Source organism: Anabrus simplex, chromosome 1, assembly GCF_040414725.1.
Source record: "Anabrus simplex isolate iqAnaSimp1 chromosome 1, ASM4041472v1, whole genome shotgun sequence".
NCBI lineage: Eukaryota > Metazoa > Arthropoda > Insecta > Orthoptera > Tettigoniidae > Anabrus > Anabrus simplex.
This window is the reverse complement of record NC_090265.1, coordinates 253,699,644-253,722,737: the sequence shown is the minus strand read 5'-3', so window position 1 is coordinate 253,722,737 and position 23,094 is coordinate 253,699,644. Positions and strand designations below refer to the sequence as shown.

The following is a 23,094-nucleotide window of genomic DNA, read 5'->3' as shown; positions in this document are numbered from 1 at the left end:
ATTCGAATCAATAGACGTCTTCATCTGCATACAACACACGACCAACCAACACTAAGACACACAATAGTGAACAGACCCTTTCACATAGGTTTGGCGCTTGGAAGAGCATTCGGCCGTAAAACTGGGCCAATCCACACCTAAGTGCTGACCTCAATATGTTGGGATGAAGGCCAATAATGATACTAGCAATAATAATAATAATAATAATAATAATAATAATAATAATAATAATAATAATAATAATAATAATAATAATAATAATAATAATAATAATAAACTTCGGTGATCGGAACACACGTGTATCTGAATGTTGAAGACATGAATTCTTGTAAACGTTCATTTATTATTATTATTATTATTATTATTATTATTATTATTATTATTATTATGTAGCAACAGCAGGAAACATTAATAAAATACCTGTACCAGTACCGAGCGAGTTGGTCGCGTGGTTAGGGTCCCGTAGGTGAGCTTGCTTTCGGAAAGATGGGTTCGAATCCTTCCGTGGTGTTCCCATTTCCGTACCAAGCAAATGTAGAGGCTGTTACCTTAATAAAAACCATGGAGGCTACCTTCCCAAACCTATCCCCTTCCCATCCTTGTGTCGCCAAGAAAATTCGATGTGTTGGTGCGACGTTAAACCACTAGGAAAAAGAAACAGTTAATTACATTTGCCTCAAAAATATCCCCCTCCCCCCACAAAATACTGTGTGTACACTAATGCCTGGATATATTTGTCCCCAGGAATTAACCTGATGTTGATTTCTGATGCAGGCTGTGGAAATCCCGAGACCATGCGCCTTTCCAGAAATAAGATTCTCCTTTGTAAATTTAAATAGGAAAAGTCCTCTCAGTTTTTTTACTGCGTTGATGGAGTTAAAGTTCCCTTTGGGGATCATTGTAAATACATAGGTATTAATATAAGGAAAGATCTTCATTGGGGTAAACACATAAATATGATTGTAAATAAAGGGTACAGATCTCTGCACATGGTTATGAGAGTATTTAGGGGTTGTAGTGAGGATGTAACGGAGAGGGCATATTTGTCTCTGGGTGAGACCCCAACTAGAGTATGGTTCCAGTGTATGGGACCCTCACCAGGATTACTTGATTCAGGAACTGGAAAAAATCCAAAGAAAAACAGCTCGATTTGTTCTGAGCTATTTCCCACAAAAGAGTAGCGTTACAAAAATGTTGCAAAGTTTGGGCTGGGAAGACTTGGAAGAAAGGAGACGAGCTGCTCGACTAAATGGTATGTTCCGAGGTGTCAGTGGAGAGATGGCGTGGGAGGACATCAGTAGACGAATAAGTTTGGATGGTGTCTTTAAAAGTAGGAAAGATCGCAATATGAAGATGAAGTTGGAATTCAAGAGGACAAATTGGGGCAAATATTCGTTTATAGGAAGGGGAGTTAGGGATTGGAATAACTTACCAAGGGAGATGTTCAATAAATTTCCAATTTCTTTGCAATCATTTAAGAAAAGGCTAGGAAAACAACAGATGGGGAATCTGCCACTTGGGCGACTGCCCTAAATGCAGATCAGTAGTGATTGATCGGACTTCCTGAGGGTTAATAGAACCCGCGTCCTTTCAGGTGAACCAAGCACGTTTTAACCACCAAGCTAGTCAGCGACGTAAAGAAAATAAAGGATACCATGAAAAGTACAGAGTGGGGATCAAACAGATACCGCCAGAGACCAGGCAGCTTCTGGAGTTTGAGAACTCTGATATCCTAATTAACATAGCTGGTTGATCCTGCATGTACCCCGTTAAATGTCAAGTGTTGAGGAGTGTTTCAAAGAAGGGCCCGCTTGTCCGAGCGGCCAGAATGCTCTGATGAGGAACAAAGAAGAGTATTGAGCAAGCTCACCCCAACTTACTACAAGAGAAAAAGTACGTAGAAGTAGAAAAAGAGAACGAAAAATATGTAAAACAGTAAATAACAAATCTCTCTATATATTAATACAAATGGGTTTAGGGGGTCAATGTTTCAAGTGGTAATTTTCTAATATGATTGGGATAAAATGAAGTGTTGGTGTTCGTCCTTTTCAGAACTTGAACTCAAATCGCAGTTTCTTCAACAAGGTGGACACGCTAGATAACAATATATAGTGCGCTGATATTTAAATAATTGTCTGTTCAGCAAATTTGCATTTTATTCAGTGTCGATCAGACAGTCGTGGGTTCGGAATTTCCGACGGCAGCCACACTTTATACTTATTGTTAGTAGTAATAATGTAAATTATTTTAGGATTTTACAACATATGTTGTCTCTTAGAACAAGTTTATAGTTTTACGTAACAGTTAAATAAATAAATAAATAAATAATAAATAAATAAATAAATAAATAAATAAATAAATAAATAAATAAATAAATAAATAAATAAATAAATAAATAAATAAATAAATACATAAAAAATGGCATGTGGCCTCTGAAGAGGCCTGGTGCAGGTCTTTCAAGTTGACGTCGTACAGGTGACCTGTGCCTCTATGAGGGTGGGGTCCTACTTCTGATGAATTCTAATGATGAACACGGCACACACACCTACTCCCCGAGCCATTGGAATTAACCGATGAAGGTTAAAATCCCTGACCCGGCCGGGAATCGAACCTGGGACGCTCTGGACCAAAGGCTAGCACGCTAACCATTTAGCCATAGAAACGAACTACGTAACTGTTGATGACGTGATTATATCCATAGTACCTCTAGTTTTACATGGAATCCGAACCAAAGAGACGCGGCGGTTCATTTCATTTCAAAAATATCGACCACCGACCAGGGTCCGAACGTCATCGGCCGCCTTGGTGAGAACCCAGTGATTATGCCACACGGTCATCATGCTTTCGTTGCCTCTTGTATGAATGGAAGCCAAGATAACCGATAAACCCGTTAATGAAGTGCGTCTGTCTGAGAACTTCTTAGGAGTGTTTGTCGGCAAAAATGTTAGCGTAAAAAATATACTCGAGATTCAAAGTGACTGGCTGGATTTAAAACTTCGTATCTCAAAACAATGCACCCTCCTATCGTAGAAGTTGACTGTTTCCGTATGTAGGTAGCTACTATCATTATTAATAATAATGGCCTCCGGACAGGTGGTGGTGGTGATTATTGTTTTAAGAGGAAGTACAGCTGGGCAACCATCCTCTATTAACAGTAATCAGAGCGAAAAAATGGAAGGGATACAATACTTGGAAAAATGAAGATATCGGTCAAAGGAAGGCAAGGAGCATGAAGGGCGTGAAACTAAAAGACTCCCTAAGATTCGCAAACCTAATACCATCGGGGTAGAAAAGAACAAGAGTTGACCAAGTGAGGTCAGATAGGAAAGATGAAAGTGAGGAGCCTGGCACAAGTAAGTGGAAGCATTGCCAGAGATCAGCAAAGGTCGCCAAACCACGCTCCCAAGTTAAGAGTCCCTCCTCCGGAGAGGGCTGGTGCAAGTTTTTCGAACCGAGGCTGGGAAGACTTGGGGAAAGGAAACGAGCTGCTCGACTAAGTGGTATGTTCCGAGCTGTCAGTGGAGATATTGCGTGAATGACATGAGTAGACGAAGAAGTTTGAATGGTGTCTTTAAAAGTAGGAAAGGTCACAATATGAAGATAAAGTTTGAATTGAAGAGGACAAATTGGGGCAAATATTAATTTATATGAAGGGGAGTTAGGGATTGGAATAACTTAAAAAGGGAGATGTTCAATAAATTTCCAATTTCTTTGCAATCATTTGGCGGGAATCTGCCACCTGGGCGACTGCCCTAAATGCAGATCAGTATTCATTGATTGATTGATTGATTGATTGATTGATTGATACTTACAGGCGACCTGCGTGTCTATGAGAATGGGACCATGTCTATGATGAATTCTAATGCTGAGGTCGGCACACACCTGGTCCACGAATTAGAGGATTTAACCAATTAAGGTTAAAATATCCGACCCGACCAGGAATCGAACTCGGGATCCCTAGGGCCAAAGGCCAGCACGCTAACCATTTAACCATGGAGCCAGTAATAATAATAATAATAATAATAATAATAATAATAATAATAATAAGAATAATAATAATAATAATAATAATAATAATAATACTTTTCTTTCTTTCTTAATCCGTTTACCCTCCAGGGTTAGTTTTTCCCTCGGACTCAGCGAGGGATCCTACCTCTACCGCCTCAAGGGCAGTGTCCTGGAGCGTGAGACAATGGGTCTGGGGATACAACTGGCGAGAATGACCAGTATCCCGCCCAGACAGCCTCTCCTGCTATGCTGAATAGGAGTCTTGTGGGGGGATGGGAAGATTGGAAGTGACAGGCATAGAGGAAGGAAGGAAGCGGCCGTGGCCTTAAGTTAGGTATCATCCCGGCATTCGCCTAGAGGAGAAGTGGGAAACCACGGAAAACCTCTTCGAGGATGGATGAGGTGGGAACCGAACCTACCTCTACTTAGTTGACCTCCCGAGACCGAGTGGACTCCGTTCCAGCCCTCGTACCACTTTTCAAATTTCGTGGCAGAGCTGGGAATCGAACCCGGGTCTCGGCGGGTGACAGCTAATGACGCTAACCACTAAATCGCAGAAGCGGACGTAATAATAATAATAATAATAATAATAATAATAATAATAATAATAATAATAATAATAATAATAATAATAGCAGCTTGGAGTTTACGACTCTCTCAACATTTTATAAGGGTATTATACGGAAACTTCTTTCAGTCAGATGATCGATCTTTAGGGCTGAGCATATCATTGCTCTGTCTCTTAGACCAACAGTCATCGCAACCAAGATGAGACCAACAGTCCGGCACCTTGATGTACTCCCAGACATTAAAGGTAGTAAGTAAAACAATTTAAAAAAAATCATATCTTCATGGTCACAGGCTGCGAGCTGTTGGAGGTATCATCCCAGTATTTATCTAGAACAGAAATAAGAGAAACCTCGGAAGACTATACTGACGATGCCAGTTCCAAAGCGTATCCCAACCGAGTTCGCATGGACTACAAAGGTTTACAGCATCCTGCTAAACACGGGAGGAAGTTAACTCTCTTCAGTCCCGCATTTCCGCACATATGCACGTGTGTATCACAGTGGCAGACACGTGCGGAAATGTTATAGTCTATTGTGCAGAGAAGAGTGGTCTCCCAATCACCGAGCTCGATAGCTGCAGTCGCTTAAGTGCGGCCAGTATACAGTAATCGGGAGATAGTGGGTTCGAACCCCACTGTCGGAAGCCCTGAAGATGGTTTTCCGTGGTTTCACATTTTCACACCAGGAAAATGCTGGGGCTGTACCTTAATTAAAGCCACGGCCGCTTCCTTCCCATTCCTAGGCCTTTCCCATCCCATCGTCGCCATAAGACATATCTGTGTCCGTGCGACGTAAAGCAAACAGCAAACAAAAAAAAAGTCTCCCAATTCGTATCATACAACGAATCACCGGAAAAGGAAGGAGATAGAGAAATACCCTAGTCTGACATTGCATTTAATGGAATGAATTCGATAATTCTTTGAGAAACAATCGATGCATTTCCATGAACGAATGTAGACGGTTCAAAAACGTGGATTGGCCGGTACAATGGTTCTAAGATTTCAGCAGGTCCATTAAAAACAAAAATATACGTATGTCGAGTCATAAGTCATGGCAACTATTTTTTTCTCGCGAACAGGAGACAACACGGAAAATTTAAGATATGCATTTGGAAACGTACGGTATGTACTTGCGTATGATGCCACCAGATGGTGTATGTAAACGACAGTGTGGGTCTAAGCATGCCCCCAAGTTTAGTGTGTGAGTGAGAGGGTCACAAAATGGAAGTCAACAAGCAGGAGCAACGATCGTAATTATTAAAATAGCAGTTCTCCGCGGAAGAAATGCACGCCAATGTCATGCAGAGCTGCGGGAAGCATTAGGTGTGCATGCCATGCCATATAGAACAGTGGCGAGGTGAGTGGAGACGTTCAAACGGGGTAGAGTATCAACTGCCGATTTGCCTCGCCCAAGCCGTCCAGTGTCAATGGACACCCACACCCGCCTTATTCGCCTGATCTGAGCCTATGTGACTATGATCTAATCCCCAAAGTCAAGAAGCCATTACGTGGACAACGGTTTGCTAACAAAGAGGACACCGTAACAGCATAACGGAGAGAGGTGTCACACGTTAGCGATACACTTGCAGCGAAAGGTATTCAGCACCTACACCACCGCTGGCAACGCACAGTGGAAGCCTTAGGTGATTATTTCGAAGGTCTGTAACCAGTGGAGACCTGTCCTTTGTACGTAGTCTTGTGTATTTGCTGTCTATACCATAATAAAACAATGTTTACCACTGGCCTGTGTTCTGTCACTTTCCTACGAGAATCCCCTGAAGTCAGAATTTGTCTTCAGACACTATGCATAAGTACATGCCCTATATTTCCAAATGCATATCTTAGATTTTACGTGTTGTCTCCTATTCGCGGGGAAAAAAAATAGTTGGCATGACTTATGACTTGACCCCCGTATATTTTCAAAATAACTTTAAAAATGTTAATTTTATGCATAAAATATACAGACAGTGGTTTCCTCTGCATGTAATTTTATTGTATGGAGACATTTATTTCTCATTTCAACAAGTTATCTTCCCAGAAATCCTCATCTGTCGGCTGAGCATCGAGATATTATGTTATAATGAAGTTATATGTGGTTTCTGGGGATATAAGGATATAAAAAATTATAATTTGAGACTTGCAGCAGTATTGAAATGAGTGACTGATAGGCATCCGTTAAGAATCATAGCACGAACAACACGAACAAAATAAAGGTTAAAGGTTGGAATTTAATTCTTGCACACTTATTTCTTACTTTATTATAACTTGTAATGTTAAGCAAATAGTAAGCTCAACCTGTAGTATTGTAAGCCGTACTGTTAAGCACTTGAAATACTTAAGTTGTGTGTGAATTTGTATATAATGATGCTGGATTTAAAAGTTAAACATAGTATCTCTTGTCATAATTTCTTTCAACGAAATCACTTGTTGAACTCTTGTTGTTGTTGTTGTTGTTGTTGTTGTACGGTAATTATGGTTTAACTTCACTTTATTATCATTGTAATATTAAATTACTTGTAAGCTCAACCTATAGTATTATAAGCCGTACTGTTAAGCACTGGAAATACATAAGTTGTACGTGATTTTGTACATGATGATCCTGGATTTAGAAAGTTAAACTAGTAGTAGGCCTATTACTTGTAATATTTTCTTTCTATGAAATTGCTTGTTATACTCTTGTTGTCTGTTGTTGTTGTTGTTGTTATTTTTGGGTAATTATGTTAACTTTATTATTACACTACTGTAAGTGACCATTGTCACCGGGATATTTCCCATTTGCGATGTATTTGTTAATAATAATAACAATAATAAAAAGATATCCTGCGATAAATCTTACTTGCATTTTTAACCCCTTGACAGCCATTCCCATGATACAATGACGGAAAATGAAATTCCAACACCAAGAAGACATTGATTTTGGAGTAATGACATTTTGGATAAGCAATTGTCTAAATAGCATATTTATTTGATTTAAGTTTCTAGGTCACAGTTTCAAGTATGTGCTAGAAAACATTTAACATGGTGATACATTAATGACCGTTGTAGTCACCACGCTTTTGAATACAAGCATACAAGCATGCATGCATTGTGTCGTGCAGATGCCGTACGTTATTTTGTGAGATGGAGTTCTACGCCTGTTACACTTGGTCAGACATATCAACAACCGTTAATGCTGCTATTGGGTGACGCCGGGTGTGTTGTCCCATAATATCCTATACGTGCTCAATGGGCTAAAGGTCTGATGATCTCGCAGGCCCAGACAAATGGCCGGCAATCTGTAGAGCACGTTTGGATGGGTGTTATCCTGTTGGAAAATACCCACTTGAGTACTGCGAATAAATGACAGCACACTCGGTTCAATCACCAGTCTGACGTACAAATTCGCTGTCAAGTTTCTTTCTTGGGATAACGATGAGAGTGCTCCTGCTGTCAAAGGAAATCGCTCCTGGTGTAGGTCTAGTGCGCCGACGCCTCGGAAAGCTTGGTTCTAAGCGCTCAACTGACCGCCTGTTTACCAACCTACGAACAACACTTGCACCAAGACAGAAACGGCTGTCAACTGAGAACACAACAGATATCCACTACGCCCTCCAGTGAGCTCTAGTTTGACACCACTGAAGTTACAGATGGCAGTGATTCGGAGTTAGTGGCAACGGTATACGACGTCTGGCTCGGAGTTGGCCCTCAATTAATCGATTTGTTACAGTTCGTTGTGTCACCCTCGTGCCAACTGAAGCTCTAATGATTGCTGCAGATGCAGTACCAACTACCACACCCGTGCGGCGAAGATGGCGGTATTTCCTCTCCGCAGTGATCCGTGTGCGGCCGGACCCCGGTCTTCTCGAGAGACCACCTTTCTGTGACCGTTGCTGGCAACACTGATGAACTGTGGATACATCCCTGCTAAGTCTTCTGCAATATCGGGCAAAGAACATCCACGTCCTCGTAGCTCTATTACGCGGTCCTCCTTCAAACTCAGTAGTAAGCTGCGAATACTGCCTTCTTCATCTTCTTAAAGGCATGTTTGACTCACACCAACCTAACGACGTCAGCATTGGTCAATGACTAATGGACACGAAGTGTACAGCGCGTATTTAATTAAAGCAAACTCGCTTTGTAAGGTTATAGTTGCACTACTACCACCATTCTTCGTCGACTAGCGCACAAATTTGAATATGCTTCATGTTTCAGATGTGCAAATACGTCTCCAAAATTTCGTTTCTCTAGCACAACTCCTTCTTGGTAATGTGAGTTCATTTTCCGCCAGTGTGGATCTAAATACTCAACATATACCCTTATTATTTGTTATCCATATAATATTACAAGCCCAGATTCATTTGGGGTAGGGCAATGTTTGCAGTGCACTAAGTCTTGTGGTATGGGCGAAAACAAGTTACTTTCATTGAGCTGTCCCAGTCTTATCCTTGAATTTAACATTATAAAAGTGAGTGAGGTATGAGCGATGCTAATGCCATTTCTTATGCAACCAGTCCTATTCCTCTTGTGGGTGGGGCAGCAGAACAACATCCACATTATCCCCTACCTGTCATAAGAGGCAACTAAAAGGGGATCGCAACTTGGGAGCGTGCGTTGGCGGCCACTGCACTGGGTTCTTAGTTGAGTCCTGGCATTACTTCCACTTACTTGTGCCAGGCCCTTCATTTCATTCTATAATACCCAACCTCCATTGGCCAACTCTTGTTAATTTCCGACCCCAACGGTATTAGGTTTGCAAGGCCTAGGGAGTCTTTCATTTTCACGCCCTTTGTGGTCCTTGTCCTTCTTTAGCCGATACCTCCATCTTTCGAAGTCTCGGACCTTTTCCCATTTTTCTTCTGAATAATATTACTAGATGATGGTTGCCCAGATGTACCTCCTCTTAAAACAAAAACCGCTACCACCACCAGTAGAAGCTAGCCCCTATGATGTATAATGTGGAAGTGTCACCCACCGGGTAGACTGGTGTATAAGTTTCAGTAGGCTTGGCACACTGATAATTATAATTAGCACTTTCTGGCTCCGTGAGGAAGGAGGACTCCGTATTTCCTTAGTACACCTCTTTAGTGTACTCCGAGACTGTTTGTGACAATGAAGCTAACCAGTCTTCGGGCTGAAAACTCAACGTACATAATACAAGTTTTGCTTCCGTTCGTGTGTAGGCCTAAGGTAGGTTTATCCAGCGGCGCTTCCTTCACATTTTCCAGTTTAATTCATAATGCTTTCCGTCTCTCTAGCCTGATCCGAAAGGCAAATATAAAATCTTACCCAGTAGTAAATCAGAGTGAGTGTCAACTAGAAAAACATCGTATATCCATGGCGCTAGACGTCCAGAAGAAAATTCCAAGGATGCAGCTAAACATGAAGGGTGGAATATAAAATAAAAGTTAATGAAACGCTAGATTTTGATCCTGTTCTCTTCCGATTCACTGTCAGACGACTGTTCATTGAGTTGCTACGACGTCTGATCAGTTGTATGTATAGTGATTTCGAGGGTGTAAGAAATATAAAAACTATAGATGAAGTAGTAAACTACAATCGATTTCAAATATGTCAATGGAGAACCTCTTTAGATACTCGGCAGTCAGAGTCTATGCTGACCATTAGTTTATGAAGTTGTTAACAGTTCAGACATATTGCCATCGACGCCTTCACGGCCCGTACTTAGAGACATGATACAGGCTTTTGGGCTTATGCCGTGTCAAGAAAACAAGGTAAAATTCTCTACGTTTCGCAGAGAACTTTGCTCTGCGTCTTCAGGAGAAAATGCCGGGCCCGTGGTATAGGGGCAGCGTGCCTGCCTCTTACCCGTAGGCCTCGGGTTCGATTCCTGGCCAGGTCAAGGATTTTTACCTGGACCTGAGGACTGGTTCGGGGTCCACTCAGCCTGCGTGATTAGAATTGAGGAGCTATCTGACGATGAGATAGCGGCCCCGGTCTAGAAAGCCAAGAATAACGGCCGAGAAGAATCGTAGTGCTGACCACACGACACCTCGCAATCTGCAGGCCTTCGGGTTGAGCAGCGGTCGCTTGGTAGGCCAAGGCCCTTCACGGACTGTAGTGCCATGGGTTTTTTCTGAAGGAAATCTCGACTGTCTACGAGAAAGGCTTCAGACATACATCAAATAGGCTATCCGCTAACTGGTTCTGATCCACATATTCCGTTATAGACATTAAAATTAGTAGGAATACACCCTCTCTGTCAAGAAGCTAACGGAATGGTTAAGCTGAATAACAAATAAATAAAAAATAATAAATAGACAAATTAAATAAAATCTATGTTCACCTGTTCCGTTCGCTATTTACAGTAATAGGCTACTGACCAAGAGGCCAGAAGTTCAAATTATGGCTCCGGCGAATTTAAAAATTTAGGTACAGTGTAGTAGAGGTATTCACATGATCTAGAGAACGATTACGAAGGAAGCAGTGAGTAAGAGAGACAGTAACTCTAAATATTTTTATTTTATTTTCTTCTTCCTGCCCTGAACATTTCGTTTCGGCATATTTCTGTTTCGTTGAAACAGTTGTACTTTTCTTAAAAAGAATACAGAAAACATTTCAGGCCCAAGTCCTTATTTGTAACTATTTAGAAATGAACCATCAGTCAAATAACTGCAAGTGAGACTTACCGTGGATGGAGGCGGTGGGACTAGAGTGCTGTAGCGACGAATAGAGGTGCTCCATGTAAGGGTTAAGTCTGTACGCGGGGTGGAACTCCGGGGCGTGATGTGGGGGTGGTCCGACCCCCACCCCACCACCCGCTCCTGGGGGCAGCACCGCCCCAGCGGCGGCGGCAGCGCGTCGAGACGCCGCCAGGAACTGCAAGTCGGGGAGAGAGGTACCGGACCCGCTCCCAGACAACCTGAAACAATGAGAACAATAGATCAAAACTCCGATAGGAAATATAATCTACCTGCTAGTGGGAGGTATCACTCAAAAAACTATTATTCTAATACAACTGTAGCGTGACTGTGTCATGAATGGAATTCTTAAAGAGTTTTGTTGGTGTCGGGACATGCATTTTCAAAATAATCGGCTATGTACACAGTGCTCTTTCAAGCGAACTACTCGTATCTTGTAGTAGTACGTGACTGTTGATATAGTGATCAAGCTATTGAACCTCCAGTTTGATACGAAATTTAAAATACCGGGACTTTAATTTTCATTTCAAAAATACCACATGCTTTGACCAAGATTCGAACCACAGGCACCTTGGTGAAATCCAGTGACAGTAAAGATTTATTACATTCACAGGATTCGGAAATGTGGAAGAAAGGAAACCGAAGATATGACGGAGTGAAATTTTCCACAGCAGTTTATTTCAAATCCTGCGGGACCCATCTTAGACTAGTTTTAAGTACAGTTCCGCAACATATGTCTCTACACTCAAGTCCGGAAAGAAAGTACGAGAAATTAAAGAAGGGTTCACATGATTCCATTTTCACCTTCTAGAATGATATCCCGGCTGTCTGGAGGACTGTGAGGGCTAGGGTTTGAGTCCTGAAAACGTTCAATTTTTACCATCACAATAATATACAGAAACCAGTAGGCGATGTCTACATTAAGCCTTATTTAAAAGACACGCATAGTTACAAATGCCTCTCAAGTTCCCAATACTCTTTAATTTATCTAGAAAAATATTTCCCGCAGTGTATTATTGATATTACAGAACACCTATTCACAATTAACGTGTTTCTCAAGTTCCCAAACATTCCTTAACATATTTGTAGTAATAGCAGTTTAATGCACTGAGTAGCTAGGCTAGACCCGGATATGCTTCGAAATACTGTGCAACATCTAAACAACATTTCATCACTCAACAGAAAAATCAAATATTCTCTTCAAAAGAACGATTAACATTCTTGACAACTTCGACGATCCAGCTCTAAACATCACCAGCATTCATTTATACAAGCAGAGCTTGGAGCTCATCCAAACAGAACATGATTTAAGTTGCGTTTCTAACGCGAAGATGTTAACAATATTTATTGACAGATCGAGATGGCAAGTTTTGGGGCAGTTACGACTCGTTCGATCCCATATATGCGGAAAATGTTTATATTAATAAAAAACTCCCTTTTGTTTTTGTTTTTAGCCAGCTATTGCCTGAAGAGAACTTAGGGCTTCTTGGCCTTTTTTCTCTTCTCTTCCCAAAACCTCTTCATTTCTTCCCTTCTCACCTTTCTCTCCTCATCAGAAATGATCCGTTCGGGCCTCCGTTTTGGTGGTTTCTCTTCAAATGATTTTAGACTGTCGATTCTTGTTCTGAACTCTTTTCTATTGTGGATCATCTGTAGTGTAATTCCAACTTCTTCTGTATCCCTATCGACCTCTTCTACCCACTTAGATGTGACCTTTAACCCCATGATGTACTTGAAGATCATCTTGGACTAGGTATCCGTAGAATTTCAGACTTAGTTTCCGCATTGTGCCCGTGATCTTTTCATTGGTACTTGTAGAGCTCCTCATGGCTCATTTTCTTCGAAGTCCCAAGTCTTCTGCGATCCCAGAGTTTTCCCCAGAATCTTCCTTTCCTTCTTCTTGAGTTCCTGGAGCTCCCCCTTTTTTTTACTTAAAATAAGGCATTCTGAAGCTTTTATTACTGAGTTATAATGTCGGATTTTGGCCTTAATTTTGTAAATAAATTCGTATCCTCACCCAGGGATGGTGTAGCTCTTTTTCGGGCAAACCGCCCAATAAAGGTGAGCGGCATGAACCTTTTTAACCACCCACCAACCCTCCTGGCATTCCTAAATCTCTGGTAGTACTGGGCCTCCGAGTACGGGAACTAACAGCGTTGACCGTTACGCTATGAAGTTCGATTCCCGTAGCTCGTTGTTCCCATACAACAGTTCTCAGCACTGTACTTACAGTGAGGGTGAATTTAGTTTCTATTCAGATGTGTTTTTCAGTAGTTACTAAAAAGTACGATTGCAAACAAAGAAGCCGTGATCTTCAGAAAACTATTATTTCCAACAATTTATTTAAGATTACAAGGTGAAACTAAGCAATTTAAGGTCAAAGCCGCTTCCGGACTAATTTTAAAATAATTATTACCAAATGAAGACATGAATCCAGTTATCAGAATTCGCAGAAGTGGTGCGTAGTCTACTTGAAGCTCTTGACTTTGCTGCCTCTAGCTCTGAAAACACCCTAAGAAATACACAAAGAGTTTAACACTACAAGAATTAATCTACACAGAGCAAGTCTATGCGCGGTTTGGGTCACGTAGCTATCGGCTTGCATTCGGGCGATAGTGGGTTCTAATCCCACTGTCGGCAGCTCTGAGTATGATTTTCCGTGGTTTCCCATTTTCAAAACAGTTAAATGCTGGGGCTTTACATTAATTAAAGTCATGGCCGCTTCCTTCCCACTCCTATCCCATCGTCGTTATAAGACCTATCGGTGTCGATGCAATGTAAAGCAGAAAAGCTACATTTCATTAATTCTGTACAAAGAGGGCACTCTGACGCTGTAGTCTAATCATCCCACACCCAACCTATGAGTTGTGGATTTGATCTCTGGTGAATTTTCAGTAGGATGAAGACATGCGGCTGTAACTACCAGGAAATTATTACCAAATTGAGCTGGTAGTTTCATCGACCCCGTATACACATGAGAAGGAAGTGAAGAAGAAACAAAAAACATGGAGCAGTACGGCAGCTCAAATCTTTTTTTTTGCTTTACGTTGCACCGACAAAGATAGGTCTTATGGCGACGATGGGATAGGAAAGGTCTGGGAATGGGAAGGAAGCGGCCGTGGCCATAATTAAGGTACAGCCCCAGCATTTGCCTGGTGTGAAAATGGGAAACCACGGAAAACCATCTTCAGGGCTGCCGACAGTGGGGTTCGAATGCACTATTCTCCCGATTACTGGATACTAGCCGCACTTACGCGACTGCAGCTATCGAGCTCAAATCACCTCACGCACTATCGCCTTTCATATCTAACAGTAGGCTACAATATGTTCTTTCTGACTGTACACCTGCGCTGTGCAGCTTTTGAGTTGCAGCTTCGTATACCGCCAAAGTCCAAAGTCAGCTGATGAAATGAAATGAAATGAAATGGCGTATGGCTTTTAGTGCCGGGAGTGTCCGGAGACATGTTCGGCTCGCCAGGTGCAGGTCTTTTGATTTGACACCCGTAGGCGACCTGCCCGTCGTGATGAGTATGAAATGATGATGAAGACGACACATACACCCAGCCCCCGTTTCAGCGAAATTAACCACTGAAGGTTAAAATTCCCGACCCTGCCGGGAATCGAACCCGGGACCCCTATGACCAAAGGCCAGCACGCTAACCATTTAGCCATGGAGCCATGGAGCCAGATAGTCAACTGATGAATGAGTGTGCTTAAACGGAAGAGTGGTAGAGCAATGGCCTTCTGAGCCCAAGTTGGCAGGTTCGATCTCGGCTCCCTGTGAAAATGGGAAATCACAGGAAGCCATTTTCTGTGCTACTAACTGTGGGGTTCCAACCTCTCCTTTCCGGAATGCAAACCGACAGCTATGTAACTCGAAAAAAGCAGTCAGTCCGCACGATGGGAATTTTTCTATAGGTTGCATTATTACTGAATATATCTACGTATCATTTGATGAAATGAGACTATGATACTTTATTTAGTAGAATTACGAGAGCTCCAGGATTTATTTTGAGGTAATCGGAGCTCGGAGTTGTATTTATTTTGACATTTAGCGAATACCTATAAAATAAGTGGTGATATAAAAGTGAATGTATATAAAAGAAATACACAGGTATTTGATTGATTTGGTTATGTCATGGCCTGGTTGTGACCTATTCAGAAAACAAAACTTTCAGCACATAAATATACTCTTTTATTATCTTCATTTAGAGTCTTTGGGCCGCAGCCTGGTATATTATGTCCGCTGTCGACATCATCAGAACAGCAGAGTTACGTCTTGTTGATTATGCACTCTTTAGACAAATGTATTATTCAAGACAACTGATGTTTAGACCGCAGAAGTAGTAAATATGTTTCAGTGCGCTGTTCTGATGAATTTACATAAAAACAAGTGCGCGTACGATAAAATGAGAGTGATAACATGAAAACGATGAAACTGTGGCGATAGGCAGCTGTGGTTAGTTGAAATTCCTGATATTCTTATATCTGACTGATCACTGATTCATGAGCTAAATAGTCACTGTTAAATATAAAACTTGTAATCTTCAGGGCATCAGATGCCGCAGACTTTAATACAGCCTTCCCATCACTTAAATTCTCCAGACAAATCGTGTAGTACTTCAGCTGATTTCGAATGAGTTGAGCTTTATTAAGAGCAAGATAGCAGGCAACTTTAAAGACTTCATAAAAGCCGTAAGTACAAACAGGAGGTCTGGTTAAGAAATAATGTGCATAATTTGCGAGCATAACCCGACTGCTAAACAATAACTCTAAATATACACGTCTGTGTTTGCCAAGTCAATCCAACCGCGAAGTACAGCTTCCCTTTCAATATAGCGATGCTTCCTACTCACTAACATATGCAGTGGTGACTCACAACATCAAACAGTGATGTGCTACTTGCTGGACGCATAACACTTAGATCTGTCAGGGATGATACTCTTAATGGTCTCGCTGGAATCTGGCAGAAGATATAAAACAGCCATAATTAGAAATTAACTTGGCAGTTTTTCGCGAACATGAGATGTTCTCACTGATCAGAGACCGTTTAACACCAAGCTTATGAAGAACTCAGTTACTACTGTAGGTTCAACAGCTACGTTGCAATGGAAACTGTATCGAAACTAAAATTACTTCATAGCCCACCAGGTTGCGTGGAATGTAAAAGCACTGGTCTTCTGAACCTCACTTGGCAAGTTCGATCCTGACTCAGCTTCATTTCTGAGTAGCGCTTGTAAACATTATCAGACTCATCAGAATCATTTCATACATCATCACTAGGGTCCGGATTTTAAAAAAAATGTATATGCGCGTACGCAAATGCGTATTTTGAACGTTAGGGAATATAGAGATATATTTTTCTCTTGTGGGTGATCGATTATCTAAGATTTCTGAACGAAACGAAAAATATAATGAACTATGTATATGTTTTACATCTCTTGGAAACACGAGAAGCCTTCCCTGATCAAGGACAATGCTTTCAGTGTCGCAGACGGATAATGACCCTTTTCACAACAGCTATTTCCTTCTTTCTGACATTTCAATACATAAGCAACTACGTAAGTAGAATCAGGCACTCTTTGCCAGAATAATGTTCCGAGCAGTCTGTGCCAGTCTACAAGTATTGCCCAGTTACGTGCGTCGACGTAGAACGATCATTTTCAGCGTAGGCCTCTAAATTAATTCTGTCGGACAACAGAAAGTCATCGACCCCTGAAAACATTGAAAAACTGTTAATAAGCTACTACGATGAATCATTTTACAAGGAATGAAACATGTTTATCAATTTAACACTTTAACACTAAGTTACAATTAAATAATGCGTTTGGTAAGTGTATTTTGTTTTATTTTTAGTGCATATGTGCATGCATATTTTTGGAGTTTTTAGTGCATATGAATCCGGGCCCTAATCATAACCAAACTTACGTTTAAGTGAAGGACTGAAAGGAATATCGAATATGGAAAGACCTTGAACAGTCTCTCATCCTCTCTAGCAGAAATGTATCCGATTAACTCAACACAGTCCTAAAATTAGAATTCAGCTCAAGGTTTAGAAATCCAGGTTCAAAGGAGATGTATTTTTTTTGTTTATATTTTTTTGGCTAGTCGTTTAACGTCGCACTAACACATCGAAGGTTTTCGGCGACGCAAGGACGGGAAAGGGCTAGGATTGGGAAGGTAGCGGCCTTGGCCTTAATTAAGGTACAGCCCCAGCATTTGCCTGGTATGAACACGGGAAACAACGGGAAATCATCTTCAAGGCTACCGACGGTGGGGTTCGAATCCACCATCCCCTGAATGCAAGCTCACACTTACGCAAATCTAGGCGCACGGCCAACTCGCTCGGTAAAGGCGATGTAAGTCATCACTCCTACTGCATTTAAGTTCTTATATACAAGAAATCAAGTTCGTTACTATAAAGTTTCCCGGTAAATAAGAACTAGAACGAGAGTGGAGATTTAAATTAACTCGTCCATCGTGGAAAATGTTGACATCTGCTGTAAAATTCTATATCTGAAAGAAATTTGCATTCGTTTAGTGTCTATATTTCTTCTTCTCTTCTTTGTTTCCGCATTTCCAGCTTTGATCCAATTTACCACTCTCCGCAATTCCTCTCTTATTCCTTTATCTAGTCTCCTCCCAATATGCTCAACTTTCTTTAAACATGTAAATATCGGTCTTTCTTTGCTTTCTCCCCTTCTGGTCTTGCTCCAAGAACTTCTTTTCCTTTTCTTCCACCATCCATTCTTTATACTTGTTCAGTGCAACTTAACAGTCTCTTGCTTATATACGAATATCTCCAAAGTGGCTTCCCTCGTACTTCGTCCTTTAGTTTGTCATGTCTGATTCTAGTTTCATTCCGAGTATTTCTGTAATATTTCATTTTTGCTTGTATCTTATTTCCATATTTTTCAAGGATAAGCCAGCTTTTACATTCATGCGTTAGTACTGGAACGAACACAGTTTTACATATACTCATTGCTAAGAATTTCCTTTCTCCCTAGAACGATGTTATTAAGCTATAAATAGACTCCGAGTATTGAAAGCAGAAACAAATGACAAAACCCCTCGTCGAGCTAATCATCCACAAGGAGTCGACACTCTTATTCAAAGAATGCAACCAACGTGCTGAGTTATTCCAGCCCCCCCATTAGCTCCCAAATTGGAGGTATGTTTTGAACTACGACGTCAATCTTTTAATCAGAATTATTAAATATTCCCCTGTCTGAAAGCATGAAAGTAGACACAATAAGGGGAAAATATCTGTAACACGTCAATGCTAATTTATTTCTTCCCTAAAATGTAGTTACGAATCAGGTAATAGACTAATTCCCCCTTCTTGATTTTGTCCAATTATCTCTTCTTAGACGATATTCATATCATGGTCCTGATGGCCCCGTCTCCATTGTAATCACCTTGATTCTCCTTACATTTATTTTCCGTTCCTTTCGGCAGCGTTCCGGTTCCGTAGACCATGCAGTTACAGCTTCTTGAAGCTTCTCCTGAGGATCTGCAATGATGAACTTGCGTTTGGACTGTTCTCATGTTCCAGTTCCCTATTTTACCTCACGTCCATCCAGAAAAGTGTTGATACAAAATCTTCTTAATATTATTTTCTACCGCTTTCCCCACACTTGTGGGCGCACGGGTACGAACTGTGTCGCACATGTGGATTTGGCCTTGTTGTACTGCCGGATACCCTTCCTGACACCAACCCTATATCGATGGCCTAGAATGAATACCTCGTATCTCACAAAGTTCTTCCTATCCATTATTTCACTTAATACTGGCCACGCCTCCCAGCCACACATAGATATGCAGTCCATCAGAACAATGTTCGTTGGGTTTATTTTCCTATGCGGAGTAGTAATGGAAAATGAACCTTATAAAATTATACACTAGGAGTTAGTAAATAAGTCACACAAACATACTTTCCTATAGTACGGTACGGTAAGGTTCATTTTCCTTCACACACCCGCATAGGAATAAAGAACACAACGTACATTGTTCTGATGGACTGCATATCTATGTGTGGCTGGGAGGCGTGGCGAATCTTAAGGGAAAAATTGGATAGGAAGAACTTTGTGAGATACGAGGTATTCATTCTAGGCCATCGATATGTAGTAGTGTAATCACTATTGCGTATTTCTGTGGTGTTTGGTAGTGTGGTATGTTGTCTGAATATGAAAAGGAAGGTGTTGGGACAAACGCAAACGCCCAGTCCCCGAGCCAGAAGAAATAATGATAGGCGATTAAAATACCCGACCCGGCCGGAAATCGAACCCGGGACCCCTGGACCGAAGGCCTCAATGCTGAACATTCAGCCAATGAGTCGGACTGTTGGCACAAAATACCACACTGAAATACTATAGTATACTGTACTTGTGTTAGTGTAAAATGGATAGTTAGGTCATATGGAGTGCTGAACTATCGCAGCCGTGTAATAACATGACTGATGGAAATATGTCAGTGAACGCGACTCCTGGGTTAAGTAGGACTATTGCGAATAAGGCCAAGGACCAGTGATCTCATTAAATTATCTACTTAGCACATTCCGTTCTAAACACGCCCAACCACTCCAATCAGACTATGGCAACTCAAACATGGACTGTTCCACAGATGTACAATAAATACATACGTGGCAGTAATTTTTTTTATTTTTGATATTTATTCTAATATAGAAAATATAAATGTATAATTAATACATAAGCCTATTTGTATATAACGTATTTTAGCTTACAAGATCTACAACATCAAGAATTATATAGAAAGTAAGGTGGGAAACCCCACTCCGATGAATTAAAACTTGAAGTAAATGAAGAACGTTAAACAATAACATTATTATTATTATTATTACTTGCTATTTGCTTTACGTCGCACCGACACAGATATGTCTTATGGCGACGATGGGATAGGAAAAGCCCAGGAAGTGGAAGGAAGTGGCCGTGGCCTTATATAAGGTACAGCCCCGGCATTTGCCTGGTGTGAAAATGGGAAACCACGGAAAACCATCTTCAGGGCTGCCGACAGTGGGGCTCGAACCCAGTATCTCCCGATTACTGGATAATGGCCGCACTTAAGCGACTGCAGCTATCGAGCTCGGTACATTATTATTATTAACCGCGCAGCCACTCGCTCGACGAATTCAGTTTTTGTCTACCTGTTTGTTTGTTTGTTTGTGTGAAAATCACGAAAAAACGGCTTGACAAAACTTCTTGAACCTCGGTTCAGGTATATTCAGAAGTATATATTATAATTTATAGCCTATCAAATAATTATTTGATCAATATACAATGGCGTAGCAATATTAAGGGAACCAAAACAGGAAATGTCAAAATTCCCGTTAATATCAGCTGTATCTGTCCGCAATAAAAGTTGTGTAAAATATAATTTCCGACCTTTTAAGTTTTATACACTTTTACTTTACGTATAATAATAATAATAATAATAATAATAATAATAATAATAATAATAATAATAATAATAATAATAATAATAATAGATAGATTCGCGACTACTCCATTTGTCACAAACTCCCAAATATCATCGGAAAAATTTGCCTCACCTAAAAGTTGTATATGATAAAAGTTATTCTTCTTCTTCTTATTATTAATCTGCTTACCCTCCAGGGTCGGTTTTTCCCTCGGACTTAGCAAGGGATCCCACCTCTACCGCCTCAAGGGCAGTGTCCTGGAGTTTCAGACTTTGGGTCGGGGGATACAACTGGGGAGAATGACCAGTACCTCGCCCAGGCGGCCTCACCTGCTATGCTCAACAGGGGCCTTGTGGAGGGATGGGAAGATTGGATGGGACAGGCAAGGAAGAGGGAAGGAAGCGGCCGTGTCCTTAAGTTAGGTACCATCCCGGCATTTTGCCTGGAGGAGAAGTGGGAAACCACGGAAAACCACTTCTAGGATGGCTGAGGTGGGAATCGAACCCACCTCTACTCAGTTGACCTCCCGAGGCTGAGTGGACCCCGTTCCAGCCCTCGTATCACTTTTCAAATTTCGTGGCAGAGCCGGGAATCGAACCCGGACGTCTGGGGGTGGCAGCTAATCACACTAACCACTACACCACAGAGGCGGACTATGATAAAAGTTACACATGCAATTTTCGATCAATTACATCTCAACGACATTATTATTATTATTATTATTATTATTATTATTATTATTATTATTATTATTATTATTATTATTATTATTATTATTATTATTATTATTATTATTTTACAATTGGCTGCACGTCGCACCGACACAAATAGGTTTTATGGTGACGACAGGATTGGAAAGGGCAATGTGTGGGAAGGAAGCAACCGCGGCCTTAATTAAAGTACAGCCCCAGAATTTGCCTAGTGTGAAAATGGGAAACCACAGAAAGCCATCTTCAGGGCTGTCGACAGTGGAGTTCGAATCTACTATCTCCCTAAAATAATACTTTATTCGCCAAAAACCCATTAAAAGGGGTTGGTTTCTTTCATTTCTTAAGCAATATTTTGAGAGCCAAACCATTTACTCCCGCCATCAAACTCGCAGCTTCGACACCATAAGGGTTAGACCAGTGGTTTGTGCGTGAGAGTGAATGTTTCAAGTCTGTAATCTGGTAGAGAAGAACGTATTCATTTGGTGTTGTCGTTTTAGCAAACAATAACATGAGCAATGAAACAATTAAAAGAGTTCATAAAAGAAGTAGTTCTGTAGTAATGCGTGTCATCTCTTAAATGACACGTAATTTACTTCATAATGACTTCATGTTTAATGCTATTTAAACATGTAATAGCTTCATTAAAGAAAACATACTGTCATAACGAACGTCTATATCTCAGGTTAATAATAATATAATACTGCTGCTGTATTTTCTACATCTGGCTGACCACAACTTGCTCTCAGGAGTGATCTGATGCGTGACGCAACGACCACAAATTAACAGACTTCATGTAAGTAATCTACTCAGAGCATACGTGTGGATGAGTTCCTCCTTGTTTCATAGAAGTGAGCCTGCCTTGCCAATACAACACATAAATCCCATTTTGTGAGTTCGAACCCAGCCGAAGTAATCTTTTTTTAAATCTTGACATTTCTTGTCATACTACTGTTGGCATATTGAAGCGAACGCTGACACTGAACGGGAATAAGGTTAGGAAGAAGTTAAATAATTCTGGTGACACCCAGTGTCCACTCGGTAAAATTAACTCACTTCATCGCTTCCGGTATGTTGAATTTGGTAGGCAGGTCGCCTAAATGGTACCAATCCAGAAGGTCTAGAGTCCTGTTGGCAAGACTATATTATTATTATTATTATTATTTGTATTGTTATTGTTGTTGTTGTTGTTGTTGTTCAGCAGACTCATAATGGCGTGTCGCCTTCGGAGAAGCCTGGTGCAGGTCTTCCGAGTAGTACGCCGTACAGGCGACCTGCGTGTCTGTGAGAATGGGACCCTACCTAGGATGATTTCTAGTGCTGAAGACAACGCACACACCCAGCCCCCGAGCCATCGGAATTAACTAATTAAGGTTAAAATCCGCGTCCCTGCCGGGAATCGAACCCGGGTCTCCCTGAACCAAAGTCCAGAATGCTAACCATTTAGTCATGGAGCCGGACGGTCAACAGACTCATGTACTTAGTGTGGGTGACGTGAAGAAAACCTCATCAGAAAAATTAATGCGATGAAATTAATAACAGGATATTTCATAGCAGGAAGGGACAGGGCACATAGCGTTAGCGTACTCCAGACGAATAGCAACAAGAGGGGTCTATTCAAGACTCATAACGTCTCCATTCGAAGGACGAATCACCATCAACAGCTTCATATCCCTCACTCCATATCACAGCCACCAGAAGGACTAGTTTTTTAATAATAATAATAATAATAATAAT

At 41.1% G+C, this 23,094-nt stretch overlaps 1 protein-coding gene across 1 annotated transcript in view; it reads right to left on the bottom strand.

Annotated features, from left to right (window-relative positions):
• The window catches only part of ci (cubitus interruptus), a 1,501,802-nt gene that overhangs the window by 91,034 nt on the left and 1,387,674 nt on the right, over nucleotides 1–23,094 (bottom strand). The window contains exon 4 of the mRNA XM_067159248.2: nucleotides 11,203–11,435. Within this exon, the coding sequence (XP_067015349.2) occupies nucleotides 11,203–11,435 (233 nt within the window). The remainder of the gene's footprint in view (nucleotides 1–11,202; nucleotides 11,436–23,094) is intronic.